Source organism: Gallus gallus, chromosome 15 (assembly GCF_016699485.2).
Source record: "Gallus gallus isolate bGalGal1 chromosome 15, bGalGal1.mat.broiler.GRCg7b, whole genome shotgun sequence".
NCBI lineage: Eukaryota > Metazoa > Chordata > Aves > Galliformes > Phasianidae > Gallus > Gallus gallus.
Genome location: NC_052546.1, coordinates 7,662,639 through 7,681,767, shown reverse-complemented (window position 1 = coordinate 7,681,767; position 19,129 = coordinate 7,662,639). Strand labels below are relative to the sequence as shown.

General features: G+C 39.4%; 1 protein-coding gene across 2 annotated transcripts in view; it reads left to right on the top strand.

Moving 5' to 3' along the window:
* The window catches only part of TTC28 (tetratricopeptide repeat domain 28), a 125,932-nt gene that overhangs the window by 2,186 nt on the left and 104,617 nt on the right, over window positions 1-19,129 (top strand). For both annotated transcript variants that reach the window (XM_046901153.1, NM_001397486.1), the window contains exon 2: window positions 3,591-3,869. In XM_046901153.1, the coding sequence (XP_046757109.1) occupies window positions 3,591-3,869 (279 nt within the window). The remainder of the gene's footprint in view (window positions 1-3,590; window positions 3,870-19,129) is intronic.

Genomic DNA, 19,129 nt, shown 5'->3' with positions numbered 1-19,129 from the left:
TTGATGTCACAGCTCTATCAGTGCTGTTGGTTGTCCCCAGTAAGCCGAGAGGTTGTGTGTCTGGGTTTCTATGGCTCTTTGTCCTTCCTCTTCTTCTTTATTAGGAGCTGTTTACATTTGTCCTTGGATGTCTTACATTTCTATTGGAGATGTTACATGATCTTAGGCAACGCCATCCCTTTTGTGCTTTCTTCTGAAGCTGAGCAGGTGTTAATGAAATCCTTTATAGCTGCTTTGAAAATTGCTTTTTCATTAGTGGATGGACAGACGTAGCTTAAATATTGAAAAGCTTGTAGGTTTGAAAATTGCTTTTTTTTTTGGTCTGATATAAAGGCACAGATGTGTGCGTTGTGAGAAGTTATACTTGTGTACATGACTGTGCGACAGCATCATGAATGGTTGTTACTGCTGATACTCTATACTGTCTAAACCTCAGTATTCTAGAGATGAAATCCATTACTGTAACAGTATCAGTCTGTGCATATGTTAATGCTACATATCAGTCATGCCTTGTTTTCTGTTTTCTCACAGTGTTTTGGCATCTTATCTCTCTCTTGATTAAAGCTGAAAACCTCTTGCTTGTCTATTGCATGTTCTTATTTCCTTGCCTAGATACCAGTTATTTCCATTCCTACTGTGCATGTCTCCAGACATTGGGATGTTGTAATGAGAGGCTAAAGGTGAAGTAGCTACCTGCCTGTTCATTTTAGTTTTTATTAGATTTTTCTCTTACACTAATGGTAGATCTACTGAATAGGAGTTAGCTTCAGGAGGTCAACTTGTATTACTTGTTTCTGATTTGTGCCATACTTATTATTAATGGGAAAATGAGCTTCTTCCTGCTTTTTGTCCTTCTACTTTGTCTTAATTATTCTATTATTTTCCATTTCCTCTGTACCAAGTTTTCAGTGTTTCTCCTATTCTTTAAAAACTTATGCTTTTCCACATTCTTCTTTTGAAATGAGTGTCAGTAACATACTTCATGTTGATGCTGAGGGAGATCGTCCCTGAGAGGTGACTCTCTAATGAGATTAGTAGAGACCTATAAAATTTGCACTTGTGAGTTTGTTTTGGCCTTTCAGCATGCTCATACACAGTTCACAGAATCATAGCATGATTGGGTTGTAAGGGACCTTACAGCCTCCCCTGCCCCACCTGTTGCCCACCAGCTCAGGCTGCCTGTGGCCCTATCCGCGGCTCTGAGCACCTGCAGGAATGGGGCACCCACAGCTCTGGGCTGCTTGTGCCAGGGCCTCAGTGCTCTCATGATAATGAATTTCCTCTTAATTTCTCATCTAAATCTCCTCTCTTCTTAGTTTAAAGCCATTCTCCCTTGTCTTGGCACATCAGACCATGAAAAAGTCAGTTTCCGTGTTGTTTATAAGCTCCAGATCCCTCTGGATGGTATCTCTTCCTTTTGTCATATCAGCTGCACCACTCAGCTTGGTGTCTTCTGCAAACTTGCTGAGGGTGCACCTGATCTCATCACCAGTGTCACTGAAACAGATGGTAAAGTACTGGTCCAAAGGCAGACCTGTGGAGGCACCACGTGTACTGGATGTGGAGCTGCTCACCACAACCCTATGCTGTGGCCATCCAACCAATTCCTAATTCATCGAGCAGTCCTCCCTTCAAATCCTTATCTCTAAACTGGACAGATAAGTGAGTGTTAGGGCCATGTCAGAGGCGCCTTACCGTTATGGGACATTGATCAGTCTTCCCTTGTCAACTGATGCAAACTGTCCTCTCTTTAGGTCTCATGTAAAAGGTTATACAGTCTTTTGAGGGGATAACTCAGGTTAAAATGCACATGATGGAGTTTGTGGTCACGTACACTTAGAAATGTGAGTTATTGCATGGCTTGGTGTAAAGAGACGTGTTCTGCTCAGGTCTTTGTGCTGTTGCTGCAAGTAGAGGGTTCTGCTTGTACTTGAACTTGGTTGAAGAGCAGAGAAGTATGCTGGTGCCTTTGAAGATGAACTGCATATTGAGCTAATTTTCATGGATGCAGAAATTTGCTTTTTGTAATGTTATTCCTCAGAATAAATAAATACAAAGTTCTAGCTACGTACTATTCAGAATACTATATATGGGACAACTGCACAGATGAAAGGAAGAAAGTTTTGGGTTAGTTCTGCTGGGGAAGCAAGAAATGCTATGGATATTTGGGGTGAATAGGGTGGAGGATATCAGGAAAAATATTTTCATGATGGAAATCGTGAACCAATTGAACGGAATTGCCCAAGGAAAGCATGGAGTCGCCTTGAGTAGAAACAGTTTGGACAAGCACCTGTCAGAAAAATTTGATTAGGAGGGAAAAGATCGTAAGGAAGATATCGCTGGTTTCAAGTGTAATGCTTCTGTTGTTATTGTTTTTTGACTTGGAAAAAAAAAATAGGCTATATTTGATGCTTAAGACAGGATGCCAATTTGCAGTTTGCTTCCCCTTCCACCTAAAAATATGACTCAGCTGACTCTGGTAATGTATTTAAGCCCTGTGATTGTGTTGTGGTAACAACATAGGATATTCTTAACCTTTTTCTGTCTGCTGAACTGAAAATGGATAATACCAATTTCAATTATAGTGGTGTCTGATCCTTTCATGACTGTTTCCAGGCACGTTATGTTTCTGTATGTACGTGTTGCCTGTTGCCAAGTACAGTTACTGCACAGTTTACAAGGGTCTTTTTGTCAGAGTTGTGCAGAGGTATTGCTGCTGAGTTTTTTTAGACTCTTTGAGAGACAATAGGGAATACATGACAAAACCAGTTATTGACTGCTAATGACTGGTTGAGGAAAATAAGGAATGTTGAAAATGAAGTATGGAGAAAGGATATACTGGAAACAATGGAACTAGAACTTTACATCTTCAGAGTTTTTTAATTAAAAGTCTTAAGCCCATTTTTCTTTATTTTGTTTTGCTTGAATTCAGCAGTTCAGGAAGTGGCTCAGCAACGTTGGCTGTTGGTAATATAAACTGTGTGCCCTGCTAATTTCTGTGAGTATACTCAGACTCATTCTTCTCTTCTGATTTATGAGCACTTTGCAGCATGCAGTTGGCTGCTGGATGTAGAGGTCTGTGAGCCCATATACCAGTGTCAGTTCTTTGGTTCGAGGAGAATTTATACGTTCTTCTGCTGTCTGTGGACACACATGCTTCTCTGATCTGTTGGACTTTGGATATAACAGCATCATCTCATCATTCATACCTGCCATGCATTCTGGTAGTCTTCTTTACTTAGGGACTGTGCTTGGTGGTGTAGAATCCAGTAATACAGGTGAACAGAAAATGCGTGTGAATATGTGGACTTCAAAATACTGAACCAGGCAGCTCATGCTTGAAGAAAGCAGTGTCTGGAAGACAGCATTCATACAGAACATGATGCTTCTAAAGCTTTTTATTGTTGCTTATGTACCAAGAAAATAATAACTAATTTTTTAAGAATATGGTTCTGAATTTAGAATTTATTATACATTAATGCTGATGGCTTCAATTTTTGCTCTAGGGTCTAATATTTTGATATTTTTCTTCTGTTGTTTTTTTTAATAGCATTTCTTATTAATGTGGGATTCCTCCCTCTCCCCCACAGATTTCTTTCTTTGGATCCAAAACTGTTGGAAGAAGAAGTCCTGACAGCCCCATGTTGAGCAAAGCTGAATTTGTTGAGAAAGTTCGACAGAGCAACCAGGCTTGCCATGATGGTGACTTCCATACAGCAATTGTGTTGTACAATGAGGCCTTGGGAGTTGATCCTCAGAACTGCATTCTGTACAGTAACCGTTCAGCAGCCTACATGAAAATCCAGCAGTACGACAAGGCCCTGGATGATGCCATCAAAGCAAGACTTCTAAATCCTAAGTGGCCCAAGGTAAGAAAGCGTATTACTCTATCAAGAGAAACTCCATCAGGGTTATTTCTTGTACTGATAACCTAATGTAGACAACTGCAAATATTTCTGGGTTAACATCTGCTTTTACTAAAAGCTCTAGATAATAATCTTTTTGTGTTCAAAAGTTGTTTAACTTGAGTTTCCTGCTGGGTATTAAACTTTTTTATGTGAGGTGCAATACTGTCTTATGACTTTAAACCAGTATTGTTTCTGAGTTGTGAAGACTAGGCATCTTTTAACAGTTAGCCGTAAGTTTCATCCAGGAGCATTTTGTTGCAATGTAGCATGGAGAGTTAGTAATAATGGAGCAGTAAAAGCTTTACAATGATGTTCAAAGAGTTTTTGTGTATGTGATGGATAAACATTTTAAGAAATGTGCACCTCAGCATACTTGGCAATGTCTGACCGTGCAAGGAAATGTTTTGTAAAGAGTAGATGGTGATGATTACCTGTTCCTTCCGGGATTGTCTCCCACTGGCTGATTTTGATTGCTTCAATGACTCTGACTGTTGGCTAGTTCAGGGCCTGCCCTTTACATGCTAATCCATTTTAATAGAATGTACTCCAGATTGCATTTTCCTGTCCATTGCTCGCATAGTCTTACCAGTCACTATAGTTAATGATGCAATTTAAGACCAGATTTATCATCTAGCTTCCTCCCCTCTATTTTTATGAAATGGTGTTCTTTCTAGTTAGAACTGTTCTAAGGTAAGTGTGTATGGTTTGAGGATTCAGTCCTGTGAAAGCTTCTACTGTTTCTGCAGCTCCGGAGGCATCACCTTACTAACTGAGGTACATGTCTGCCTCAGAAGAAATGACAGGGTTTGCAACTTATGAATGTGTTTAAAGACAAAGGAAGAATGTTATCTTTTCATCAGTACAATCTGTTCACAGCATCACTTTTGTCTCAGCCTTTGGCCATGGGCATGCTGTGACAGCTTGTCTGCTAGGCAGGGCTTCCTGTGGTGGTTCCCTCACCAGGAGAGAGAGGATCCAGCAGGGAATTCAATTTGATGGATCCTGCTGAAGGAGAAGAGACTGATGTGCCCCTCCCCCCCCCCCCCCCCATCTCTTGCTCAAAATTGGATATCTCATTTGTGGAATATTTGAAGTCAAAAGTGTAATTTTACACCAGAAAACTGCTTTAAAAATGTTATTGAAAGTGTTTCCTGAAGGTCTGCCTGCTCACAGTCACAAAAAGAAGAGCATTGCCCAGGGAAAGAGCTTCAGAGCTGAAATACTGAGTCTGTTGGTGAGAGTTTCCTGTTTAAAGAATATTCATTGTAATTCTGTTTCCATGAAATACCAGTAAGGACAAGAAAAGTGTCTAGAAAGATCAGATGGATGTTGTGTTAAAAGTGCACCCCTGCTCATGCTGAAACCCACAGCTATCAGCTAAGCTCTACTAATTTCTGGGGCTGTTACCTGAGACAGAGCAGTTCTGTCTGCTTGCAGCACAGCAGCTGCAGCAATTGTCTTAGTGTTAGTAACAGTGAGTGCAAAATATAAACACTAATGAACTGTGATTACTTTACCACTACGAGATGGAGCTTTGTCTGTTAGAATTCTGCATCTCTCTAAAATGAATTGTATTTTACAGATATTTTAATGTGTTGTTTCTTTTGTTTTGTTTTGCATTTTTCTGGAATGGAGACTGAAAACTGCTGCTAAAGCAGAGGGATTTGGTGTTTGCAGTAGCTGGAGCTCTTGGGCAACTCTCCTTCCTTTATGGAAAAATCACAGAGGGGTCTTTGTTTCTTTTTTTATTTAGTTAAAGAACAGAAATATAAATGAGCTTTCTGGCTGAAGTGGAAAACAACTCTTGGTCAGATGAAGCAGAGGTGAAGTTGCGTGCTCCTGGCTTCCGAGTTGTTTGTTGGTTTGATTTCTTGTTTTGTTGTTGGTTGTCTTTGTTCTTTTTTTATTTTTTTTTATTTTTTTAATCCCACTTCCTATTTTACTGGTGAATAAATGGGGTGGCTTCCCTTTCTCCTGAATACAGCTCCTCTCCTCTGAGAGTGCTTTGTGAAATGCCACTCCTTTGTGTTTCAGTGGTAACAGCAGGAATGCTAGGTAGCATTGGTGTGCTTCCTCAACTGTTTCTGATTACTGAGAGCAGTTCTTACCCAACTGAATTGCTTTGGAAGTCGCAGCAGAGATGACTGATCTTGGAAAGGAGGCAGTTAAATCTGTGTGGTATGTTTTCTCACTTAAACACAGTTTGTTTTAAGCCGCGTTTTTGTATTCTCATCTTAGATTTAAAAAAAAAAAAGGAAAATGTACTTTGAGGATTTATTAACTACTCTGATATTTTTTTGAGTACAGAAATTTCAGGTTGGATTGGATACAGAAATAGAAAATAGATGATGGTGCTTATAAGGTTCTTAGAGATCTTGATATGGAGGGTTGGTAGCGACACTCACTTGATGGTGGTGTCCTTTCTTAGTAGCTGGACTTCTTGGGTGCGAGTTGTCAGTGGGGGAAGCAGCAGGAGGGCACTGTCGGAAGTGGAAGACTTTTCTTGCATATTTCAATATCAAAAAATCCCTTATAATTATTTAAAAAATCTATTTGGATCTTATTGATAGAATGCACCTGGGAAAACTTGAAATGTGTGCATCTAAAAAGCTAATCTATATTGCTGATTAGCCAGAAGAGGGAGCTTAACAGATGTGGCTTGTAATTTCTTTGGGGGGAAAAAAAAACCAAAACCTCAGTTTTCAATACTGAACTTTTTACTTAGGCAGTAGAAAAATGAATCGTTTTTGAATCCAGGTTTTCTGAGATTAAAGTTCCTAGATGTATGCTGCTCTATTATCCTTTATCTTGGTATACATTTTGTTATTTTAAAAAATATTAGTTCTTTTTTGTCACCAGCATCTACAGTGCTCACGGGGAATATCACAGCTGAGATCTTGCATGTGTTTGGAATAGATGTATTCCCGCTCTGTAATCAAGCCAGTGCATTAAGCTGATCCATGCTTCAGAGGATGGCAAACAAAAACCAAAAAGTATTATGAACTAAAGCTGTGAAATGAGACAGCACAGAAAGCAGGAAAGTGTTTGTTCTTGCTTTCAAGCACAGTTGTGTATCGCTCTGGATTTTCATACAGCTTTTATTTCCATTCAGGGCCCAGAGTTAATTCAAGCTTTGATGCTTCCCCCCTCCCAGTTCTCCCAGGGTATGATTTGTGAGGTCATGGCAATAGGAATTCCTTTAGAATACTGTGAAGGCTGAGCAGTGTTTCTATAATGTGACGTAAGTCTGTTTCCCATTGTTCTGCACTATTGGGACACCCTATGCTGTATGCCCAGATGAGCTCTTAGAGGTATATACTCGCATTGCAATCACCTTCTTCTGAACTTAATAGAAAATAAGAGGCTGTATTACAAAAAGCTGTGCCTAGAAGTCTTTCTTTTAACAGAGCTCGCCTCCCCCACCCTTTAAATCGGTCTTTTAAACGTTAGTTGTTTATTAATAAGCAAGTATATTTATACAAATACATCTGCTTATCTACTGCAACTTTAAACCAAACATGGGTAATGAGTATTTGATTACAGTAAGAAATACTCTGATCTGTTACAGATTGGAGTAACTCAGTGTGGGTCTCATTATGTGACTGTGGTGTGTTTTTTCCACCACCACGTGAAACTAACGTTTGCGGTGTTTGTTTGGCAGGATGGCTCATCAGTTCTGCTATTCAAAATATTTTGTGTAACTGTCATTGAGAAGTTCAAAGATAAAAGGGTGTTTCAGGAATTAAATTATATTTTGGGAATACCCTACAGGCAAATCAGATCAGGCTCATTTAGCTCTTTTGATTTCCTGCCAAGCAGTTCTTTTTGTTTTGCTGTTGATCTGGCTCTAGCAAAGTTCTATTCGGTTGCACAGGCTGCGTGGCTGTGAAGACAATCCTTGGCATGGTGAACAAAAACGAGGGATACGTTCTACGACTGACATCTGAACAGTCTCTTGGTTCTTGCTGATGTTTTGGATGTAGGTTTTGTTTGGTTTTTGTCCTCAAATTACTGGAAAAATACACTGTGGCTTAAATGGTTTAAATTTGGGTCTAATTCTGTGTTAAAGTGTAGGTTTCAGTAACTGTTGCAAATTCATCCCTCAGATATGGAGAAATAGCTGGTTCCAGTGTGATGAGCTCATGGCTGTGAGGTAAGCAGCCTTCCCAGTAGGGGAGCAAAGCCTTATCTAACTGGGGAACTACAGCTTGAGGGCAGAGCTGATAATCACTTTGACTGCAAGGGGAAACAGGTCCTTTCAGAAGTGGAAATGGTTTGAGCAGGCCCTTGACAACAGCTTGATTTATTTTCATATACAAACAACAGAAATGGAAAACAAACAAATAGAAAACCCAAACTTTCTGAACATTGTACTAAAAAAAAAGTTAATTGAATGTTGAGTAAACTAGAAAATGCATTGGATTTCCTTAGTTCTAATGCCTAACCATGCAATTTTGCTGCCTTTCATAGCTTGTATTAGCTGTGTCTGTCTTCCTCTCTTAGTCATGGTTAACTTGTATATGGCTTTGAGGTGTTTGGTAAATGTTTTGTACTGTTCAAATTCAGAAATACTGAGGCGGTGCTTCCCATCCTGTCCTCAGGTACTGTGAGGGGAAAATCTCTGCTCTTAGGTGATAACCAGCAATTAGGGTGCAAATGTGGGCTGTGTGGTGGAATTCTATTTCAGAGTACCCAACCTCTTGTGATCTGAGATTTGATCTGTGGGAAAGAGCAGACAGTATTTGGGTGAGAATATTTGTTTTCTTATATTGATTTATGGCCTTAATATTCCATCAGAAAAGCTGTTTGCTAACAAGGATGAAATCATCTGTCAGACTTGAATGCATTTGGCTACAAGGATGTTCACAACCACAGTCTAACGTTCAGGCAGGAACTCCAAAGAGGAATGCTTTCAGCACTCTGGGGGTTATCTTGATTTTATTTCTTTGTGTGAGTAGAGGGATGCCAACTGAATGGTTTGTAATGCTGTGCTGTTTGAAGCTCTAGATACTGGTGTTTGAATGCTGGTGTTCCATGAGGGGCATGATGATGGGTTGCTTAATAACGGGGCCAAGTTAGCTAACAGGCCTGATAAACCAGGTATTAGCAGTGGTCTGTGATAATATGCAACTATTTAAGCTACAGGCTGGATCAGAATGTTGTTTCTCCAAACAGTGACATTTTTTCCATATCATACTGGTTTTGAGTTTTAGAGAACTCTTTTCTCTTTTAGAGAAAAGGTGAAAACTCTGAAGAGTTTAGCTGATGCAAAAGGAATGCTCTACATATGTGTAAACTAAAAGTATCTAAAATGAGTGACTCCTATTTTACATCAGTGCAAGTTTCTCTTACCGATCTTTGTCCATTTCCTCTGCTTCATTTAAAAATGTGGCTTTGTCTATGCAGATGATGAAGAAATCTGAAAGGCAGAACAGAAAGAGGAGGGGATTTTGAGCCGTGAGGCCTTTGGGTATGAAATGCCAGGAAGGTTTTAGATGTTGTCGTGTAACTGTGAGGGAATTCAGTGAAATAGCTTGCATGGGTATTTTCTTAATTCACTCCAGCTGTTAATCGTGTGATCAAACCTGTTAAAAAAGCAAAGGGACATTTGCTCATCCTCTTGTACTTCTGACTGCTTGCATATCTTTAGAAACTTATCCACATGTGCTGTAGTAATCCATAACAACCTAAAATTTTCTCCAAGAATTGCAAGCAAAATGCCCATCCTCCCTTGTGTGTAGAACTTCTAAGAAAAGAATGTGACTTGACCACATAATGTTTCTCATGAATAGGCCTCTTGTTTTTAATTTGATGAGCAAGGAACTTTCCAGTCCTGTTCTCCTGCTTACAATCTGTCCTTAATTTACAGAAAGATGCATTCCAGTTTTTCAAGCATAAAACTGTTGAGCAGATTTTTTTTGGCCTTAGTAGGACTTGATGTGTTACATTATCCTGAGACTCGTGCGTTTGTTGCTGTCTTTCCATGTCACAGAATCACAGCGGAGTTGAAACTGGAAGGGGCCTCTGGAGGGTCATCTAGTCCTGCCCCTACTGCTTGAAGGCAGGTCCAGCTAGAGCAAGTAGTCCAGGACATTGCCTGCTTGGGTTCTGAATATCTCCAAGGATGGTGTCTCTGCAGCTTGTCTGGGCAACCTGTTCCAGTGTTTGACCACCTTCACACACAAAAAAAATTGTCTTATATTTAAACAGAGTTTCTTCCGTTGAAGTCTGTACCCATTGCATCTGGTCCATTTGCTGGGTACCACTGAGAAGAGCCTGGTTCCATTTCTTTATTGTTGGGTGTTTGTACATGTTAGTAAGGTTCAGTCTTCTACTGTGCCTTCTCTAGGTTTAAGAATGGAAGGAATCAGCCTCTGCTTGTATGACCAAGGAAGCCAGTCCCTCCGTCATCTTTGAGGTCTTTTTGCTAGATTTGGTTCTGTTTGTCTCTCTTTCTTGTACCCGGAATTGGTCACAGCATTCCACATGTGTTCTTATGCTATATACTTTATATAGATTGACTTGTTAGGGTTTTTTGTTGTCGTTGCTGTATGTAGTGCCTTCTTCCCATCCTTTTTCCTTTCTCCTTTTTGAGCATTCCACTTTTTTGCTAATTACATTAAGACATTTGTACTTGTGGGTTTTTTTAACTTAATGTCTGTGTTGGGATATATGTCCAAATTAATAGAGTGTGGTTTTGATTGTTATTAAAGAGTTGCAGTTATCTCTACTTTCTCTGCTCCTATTCCTCCCATTTTTAGTGCTGCTTTTTGATGATCCTCTTGAATATAATGGCAAGTTTGTGTACCCTTTATAATAGGGTGTATACATAGAGAGAGATACACACACACACACACACACAGATATCTATCTATCTCTATATATTTTTTTCTGGCATTTTATATAACATTCAGTGTTCTTACTATCTGTGAGGTAGGCAGGGTAGTTCTTATTTTACCAATTGGAAGTAGAGAGGCAAAGAATATATCTGTTCTGTTGTTTAGTCACCCTTGTGATAGAGCCAGCCCTGTTGCATCCACATAACATGCTGGCACGGATCTGAAGGCAGTGATAGCTGCATGACTGCACTTCTGTCTCCCACATTGAAATATCTCCCACACTGAAATATCTGCAGGGATTTTGTACCTTGAATTTTTAGACTAAAACCTTAACCCTGAGGAGGTGCCACATGACTTTTCTGATCAGCTGTCAGCTCTCCTGTGGTTTGTTTTTTCAGTTTCATCTTAGAGATGAGACAATTATTCCTATTTTTTTCTCAGCATAGATGCAGCAATTTTCCTCATCTTGGGGATTAATTTCTTTAGAAATGTTATGATAATGATCATTCATAGCCTGTGAGTTGAAGAATTGTGAAGAACTGCAATGAACAAAGCACACATGAGAGGGCACTCCTTGCATACATAGTAATGCCTCTAGGACCTAACTTGGGAACAGATTTTCACCTTTTAGACATTTCTAAGATACATTTATTTTCTAAAGCATATACTATTCATAATGCCTTTTATTTTTCTTTGACTTGGATCTGGATGTGGCCACTATGCACATCCTGGTGAACTGGGCTTCCTGGAGTTGTAACATGTGGCACTAATGCATGAGGAGTGGAAGGGGATCACACACGTCTTATGCATGATTTCTAGAATGGTTTTCTTTAAAATGTACGTGAGGTGTACACACCTATTTTTCTTTGTGTTGTCCCTAGGCCCTCTTATTATAATTAACTGCTACTTTTTACTGTATTTATGCTATTTCTTACTATGATTAATCAAGTCACAGAAAGCTGCACCTCAGATTTTTTTCATTTATTTTTTCCTGTGGTGAATAGATGTGTTTTTGCAGGCTAGCATCCTGCATTTATAGTGACTCTCTGGATCTGTGATGTAGCTGTGACCATCAGAAAGCAGCACTACAAAGTCTCATTTAGACACCGTGGATGAAAAGGACTGTAGTGTGACTTATTTTTTGAGAGCTGCTGGTAGGTGGTTGTCTAGCAGTAAAGAACAGGAGGATGCTCAGTTTGAGTACTTCTGAAATAGACAGAAATGCCCTTGAAAACCTGCATTTCTTGTTTGGGTTTACAGTCTGATTGCATCATGGCATGTCTTGACATTGTTGAGTCCTTATCACAGATCTGCTACCCTGACCACTCTCTGAGGAAATTAAATGAAATGGAGAATTTGGGGAAAGAAGTAGCCAAGAGAAAACCCTAGAAATTGGGAAAGCAGGAAATCATCTTGACTGATGAGTCAGAAGGAGGCACTAAGTGTATATACAGTGTGTACAGTGTGGTGCTCTGAGACAAGATCAAGAAAACCCAAATAATTGGCAATGAGGCTTGCTGAGAACTATTTAACAACTGAAGGCATTGTGTGGTCTAACGATTTTGACTTGCTGGCCTTTCAGCACGCCAGGGTTTTGTTCAGGAAACTATTCCTGCTGTCTTGCTTCCCTGTGGCTAAGTAGTGTGTACTGTGTTTGTGATAATGCAAAGGTGGGGAAGGCGGCGCAGGGGTGACTGCTGCATTAAGCTTAGGCACTGTCTGACTCAAAAGCACAGTGATGGTTCAAATGAATTAGGGAAGAAATTTTTGTATCCATTCTTATTATTTCTCTAAATACATTTTTTCTCTCAAGATGACTGCTTCCTCCACCCGAACCCTGAGAGCACGTAGGTCTCAGTCCCTAGTATGAACTTTTATACGAAGCAGGTTGTGTCTTCCTCTGGCCACAAATGTCTTTGTGCATGTTTTCTCCTTTGCTTCAAAGGGCAAATGATAAAACCCCTTCTGCTGTGTGGAATGGCAGAAATAAATTACTAAGCGTTTGGCCGTTATCCACCAGTAGAGAATTTACCCCTGAAGTTAGATAAGTAAATAAAATTGAGCAATGCTGTGCTTTCTGTCATATAGTTAATATATATTCCAGTTTGCTCTTGTAGTCTGGATTTGAGTTAGTTTTGAACTCTTATTTTCTTTCCCTTCACTTTTGAATACCAAGTTTGCCTCCTGAAGTCAACTGAATCTCTCTAGAAGTTACGAGAGAACTACTGTAAGACCCTAAACATGAAACACAAGATTTGAAAGCTGTGCAGTACAGTTATTTTTATAATTTCTCATGGCTTTTCCAGAAGTTGGCAGTGGTACGGAAATTCCTTTATTGCTTTTCTCATTCTAAAGCTGTTGTCTTGGGTCCAGCTTAAAATAAAAAAATAATAATAGAGAACTTGATGTGTAACATAATGTAAAAGAAAAGCATTCTTTTCGTTAGTGTTCCAGAATATTTTAATATCCTCATCACACTGAGTGTTTGATGGATTTTCTTATGCTTGAGCATTGGGCATATGTAAGAGTCATGGTTAATGTACTTGATGGGCCTGTAACGTTTATTTTATTTTTTGTTTGATATAGCTAATAAAGCCAAGTAATCTTGGATGCTAACAGAGAGAGAACATTCTTTGAAACCTTTGTTAACTGAACCTCATCTCATATGGGAAATGGAAAGGAACCTTCCTGAAACATTGCATTAAATAATTCATAATCTTCCATCATTCAGAGTGAAAAAGGAGATTTCCTTTTTTTGCCGTGGGTTATACAGCTTGTGTTTTAGTCACTGCTGTCTGTTGGCAGGCTTTTTTCCTTCACAAACAAAATGCAAAAAATAATGACAGAAGGGAAACGTGGAGTATTATACAAAAGATTTAGGCAATGTAATTTTTCTTTAAACCCACATGCTTACAAGCATTGAACCCATGTATGCAGGTTGTCTGTTTGTCAGCCCTTTTGGGTGAAAGGGGAGGATAAAGGATGCCTGTTGTCTGGTCTTTTCTCTGTGTCTTTGGTTCCTTTCAACTAGCAGCAATGAAGAAGTCTTTGGACAGATCTTCTGTGTGCCTTAGTCAGTAATTGTTATGGGGGTGTTTCCTTGCTTCAAACTCTTACTTGCTTCATTTCCCATAATCCTTAGGCAAAATTGCTTTCCACTGGCTCATTTCTATGTTCATTTGAAATGCACATCCAGTTTTGGGGAAGGAATGGCATATACCATGTGCTGAAAGTTTGTTGTTAATCCTAGTGTTGTTAGAGTACAGAGTCTTGGGCTGATTTGTGCTGTGATCCATTGGTGTACAGACCTTGTGGTCAATGTTACTGCTAAGAGAAGTAATGGAAACTAGCGTTCTTCTTTATTAACCTGTGTTATTCTTTTATCTCTTGTTCTGCTGTATGTTCCAATAACTTTGTTCATGCACATTTCAGCTGAACTTAATATCTCTGCAATGAGTGGTTATAGCCTTATCATTTTGCTTAAAATTGTTGCTTGGCATTAAGTGCCTGGTACATCTCAAGTTCTGAAAACTCCTACCTTTTATTGCTGACCTTGGTTGTGCTGCCTTATGATGTGTAGCTAAACTTATGCTATTTCTTTCCGTCTTAAAATGAGGTCATAAAACAAAGTAGAAGACAAACACAATGGATTTTGCTTTCATAGCACATGCAGGGCTCGTCTGCTTCAAAAGCAGTCCTTCATGATTATTCTAACTGAAGACAGTAGGCCTTTCTATGATCATAGCAAAACTAGGCAGATCTCTGAAAAGTACTTTTAAAATCCTGCTGAGAACATGGGAAGTATGACTGCCAATGCTAACATCAGTTTGATCTAAGCTCCTCTTACAGGACTCATTTTGTCATCTTTTATTTTTATTCTCTTTAGAAAAGAATAAATACTGGTAATAGCGAGAGCAGTTTAAGGAGAACTGTTGTGGGTGGTCAGTGAAGGATGGAATAAGCCTGCTTTTGTCTCTTTTGAATCTGCCGTTCCCTTTGGATAAAGCTGATAGATGGTGAATGTCAGCTCTTCTGTCAGAGCTGCCATCTGGGATCAGACTAAAGGTCTACGCAATGGAGTTGGTGTATCACATTTAAATGATACCTGCTATGAGGTGTTGAGGGAAACAGGATGTGCTGGGTGAGCCTTTCCCTGGCAGGCATTTCTTGCTGAACACTGTCAAAGAGATTCAGGGACCTTCTGACCTGAAGGTTTCATTTGAGCTGTTGTGTTTTTGTTATCACTGATGGACTTCTCTTCAAGAAGTTAATTATTCATGAGTTCCATGGAACCATAAGAGTTTAATATTTTTTCTAAGTGTTGTGTGAAAAAAAGCCTCAAAGTTGGTTTTACTGCTGTTATCATGGTGATTACTTTCAGATTGTGTTTTGCTGGACAGCTCCCCTGTGAATTGAATGGTGTATCAGCAGGGTTCTGCCTGCGTCACTCACTGGACTTCTGGAACGCTTCAGAACAGGGATTCTGAACAATTTCTCTTTCTCTTTTATTTTTTTCTTTAGCTAGATATCTAGGACCTGGAAAACAACAGAACTAACTGTGTTTAGCCAGTGCATGCTTAGTGAGCTTTGAAGAGATAGCTTGCCATAACCTGAAGTTGTTAGTGACAAAATTTTGTTAGGAAAAATCAAGGACATTTTAAAACACTGGCATCACTGCTCACATTTTATGGATGGAGGGACAGAGATTTGCTGTAGGCCATCCAGCTGGCTTTTGGCAGGCCTGAGAATAGGATCTAAAACTCATTAGTCTCACTGCGTACTCAGCCTGTGAATTTCTAAAATCAGATGGTGTATTCACGCCAAGATTTCAGATGGCTTGAACTGGCTCTTTGCAGCGTGGAATTTGTATTTCAAGGCTGTGAAATAATGAGCTTGAAAACAATGGGAAATTAGCTCTGTATATTTTAACTTTCCTGGATTGCAGGTTTCTAGGGCTTAAGATCAGATAGCTTCTAATAAAGAATGAAATTTGAAAGAAAGTGTAAACATGTGCCTTAAACATGCTGCACCTTGTTGAAGACAGTTCCATTCAAAGTAGTAGTAATAATAATAAAAAATAGAAGAGCATCTAATTTTCTGGCAACTAGAATAGAAAATATGAAGGATATCGTTGTTCCTTCATGTTGTCACAAGACAGTTTGTGAATGTAACCTTTAGCATTCTTCAGCTAGCACACAACAATGCACATAAGCTTCTTGATCATCTTCAATATTTCATTACTTGGTCATCCTTTTTTTTGCCTTTGATAGTTTTCCAGTACTGAGCCATACTGCCCTTGGAAGCTTGTGTTGCTAATTGCAATTCGCCTGAATGGCATTTTTCCTGAATCCTTTCCCTTGCCTTTGGAGATGTGTGTTGGCTGTGGCTGGTTCACATCTTTGCTAGGGAGGTAGAGCAGTAGTTTGACTCCAGAGAGTTGGGTTGTGCCACATGCTGGTGTTTATTCTATGTTGATATGTGTCACTGTTACCTTTGTTACTAGTGCATTCAAGGAAATTACATTTTATCGTGAGTGCAGCAGATATGAAATGCATGCAACTGTGTTTCAGGGAGTAAATTTTTCATGATCATAGCACAGGAGTACTAAATAAAAAATGTCAGCTTCTTGGATTTGGTTGCAGTACGGAAATGTGCCTGGAAATAATGGGTTCTGTGACCCTTTTGAAATAAAGGGCAACTCTAAGATTGAACCTCAGAGGGCAGAAAAATTTGTGTGCTTAATCACAGAAGGAAACGCTTGGTATTGCAGTGTATGATCATTAAGAGTTTGGAAAGCTGTAACAAGGCACAGAATGCAGCAGAAAAATGAATGTGCATGAGAGGAGCATGGATAGTAAACATAGCTTTTTAGAGATCTAAATTAATTTTCTGAAGAGTAAAAAAGAAATCAGCTGTCTGTATGATTCCGTTCACTCCCATGCTTGTCCTGCTTTGTCTCACACCCAAGGTGCTTTGAGGAATGGTACTGATTCTGAAGTCTGTCTGGAGAGGAGCAGTAAGAATCGGAGCTATTAGTTAATGATCCAAAGCAGCAAGCCAGCTTTGGCTCAGACGCATCCATTGTCTCTTATACTCCTACACAGTTTCTCCTCCTAAATGTTTCTCTTTTTGTTCCTCCTGTCTCATCACGTAAACTAGACCCATTAAAAATAAATAAATAAACTAAACACCTCTCTGAAGTGCCAACAATAAAAATTGCTCTTCAGAATGCTCAAAGCTATTAATTAAAGTGATTAATCATTTCTGGAGCTACAGATATTTAAAAGCATTTGTATATATGTTGCTTATGGTATTGGTTTTGGTGCTTAATAAAATAGGAAAATTTAAAATTTGTATAAAATAACTATCTGCATTTCACCAATTAAAAATTTACTGTAACTTCTGTGAATTCATGTTTTATAAAATCACACCATAGAACAGAATGCAACTTGTGTATAGCAGGTTACAAATGTGCATTCTATTGACCTGAGAAATGAAGGCAGCTTTTCCAGTAAGGTAAGTGCAGTGGGCTCACTGATCTACGGACTGAGTCCTCTGTAGGGATTTGGGTACTTGTTCTGCTTAGGTTTTTGCATGTTATCACACTGGAAGATGATGTTTGTTTTGCCTCAGGTGCTTGAGAGAACATGTGCATATGGCTATGGAATCCAAAATCCCTAATGGTGCATGCAGTAATTTTGCTACCTAGTTCTTTGACTCTGGTGAACACCCCGGTTCCTCAGTGCTTCAATGAAGCCCCAGCTGTTCCTGCTGGATGGAGAGCAAATCACAAGTGGGGCCACTGTATGTCTTAGAACCCATCTCTTCTTCCATGACACTCTATAGAAATGAACTGGCAGCCCACCTGAAATGTGCAGACTGCAGGGTCAGTCCAAAACTGTGTTTGAGAAGCTCACTGTGTAGGTGAGGTACTTAGGGCTGTATGGGAACTTCACCTTCTATCTTTTAATCAGGTGGCAATGGTAACTATGGAAAATCACATACTCCTTGCGATCAGGAAGCACAAGCACTTTATCACAGACATTATGCAGGAACCAGATGCAACAAATTGTTAATCCTGGAGTATTTCCCAACAGCCAAAGCATTTGAACAATATCTAACAGGTTTTTATTTTACTTGCAAACAATTGCAGGATATGGATATTTCTCTAGTGACTGGAGAAAGCTACATTTATGGTTAAGAAGTTGAGAAAATACCCCAAACAATTGGCTTTTGAAACCAAAGTACCCTCCCAGTCACTTCCCCTGGTGGAATTGCCTTATTTTTTTAATCCTCCCCCCTTCCACTCAAAATAATAATAAAAATAACCGTTTGCTTTTTAGACGTGTTACAAATTGAAGGATTTCGGGATGGAGCTGGTGTGGTTTGCAGCTCTGGGGGAGATGCTGAGAAGCCTCAGTAAGGTATAGGAGCACTTTTCAATAATAAAAAGTGGTATAGGCCTTTATCAGGAAGAACCATGTGAGAACTATTTATGCTCCAGCAGTGCCTTTACTGCACGCATAACAAGTTTAATAGCAAAGAGGCCTCTACCACATGTTGCAGGCATTTAAAAAAACTGAAAACCATTGGAAGACAATTAGGAAATTTCTGTTGTTCACACCACTGCAAAACCCAGTCCTCTGTGCTCTTCTTGTGTATGCTACACACTTACTGTAACATACAGTAACAAAAGCAAATGTGTCATGTGGATACTTTGCTTCTGCATGAAGAGCTCAGGGGTTGGAACAAGCTACTCTGCCTAAGATCTGTAGGAGATTCCAGCATCAAAATGTTTTAATTTTGTTGCTTGATGGGGGTGTTGACTGAGATCTGTGCATTCAATATACTGGCTGTAGTGATGGAGGAGTGTATGGGTGGTTTCTTTTGGTGTCCATTAGTTTAGTTTGAGATTTGTTCTGGATAACAAAAACCCCTTGGCTACTGGTCAAGCTTATCGTGTCATTTCTATAAAGCCATCTGCAGGTTCTCTTAGGCTGCATGTCTGTTGTCTGGCTATCACTAAATGGATTTCATTAGGCCCAACTGATCTGGAACCCCCTGACTTGACAGTGCTCTTTAATGAGTTCTTTGCCCATTCTACCTCAGACTTGTTGACATTAACTGTGTTTTTATAGTTCTCCTCGCTAAGTGAATTCTGAAGTAACTGTCAGTAACTAAATTAAAAGTAATTATTACAATTAGCTGATCACCGATGCAGCAATTGGAGTTTGGTAGCCTTTTACTTAGGTAGGAAGTAGGAAAAGAATTGCGTTTTCATTTAGAAAAAGCCTTTTGACTTGAAATCATCAAACACCTCCAGTTTTCTACTAGATTTTCTGGAACATTAGGCTGGTATCTGGAAACACTTTGGTGGCCAGC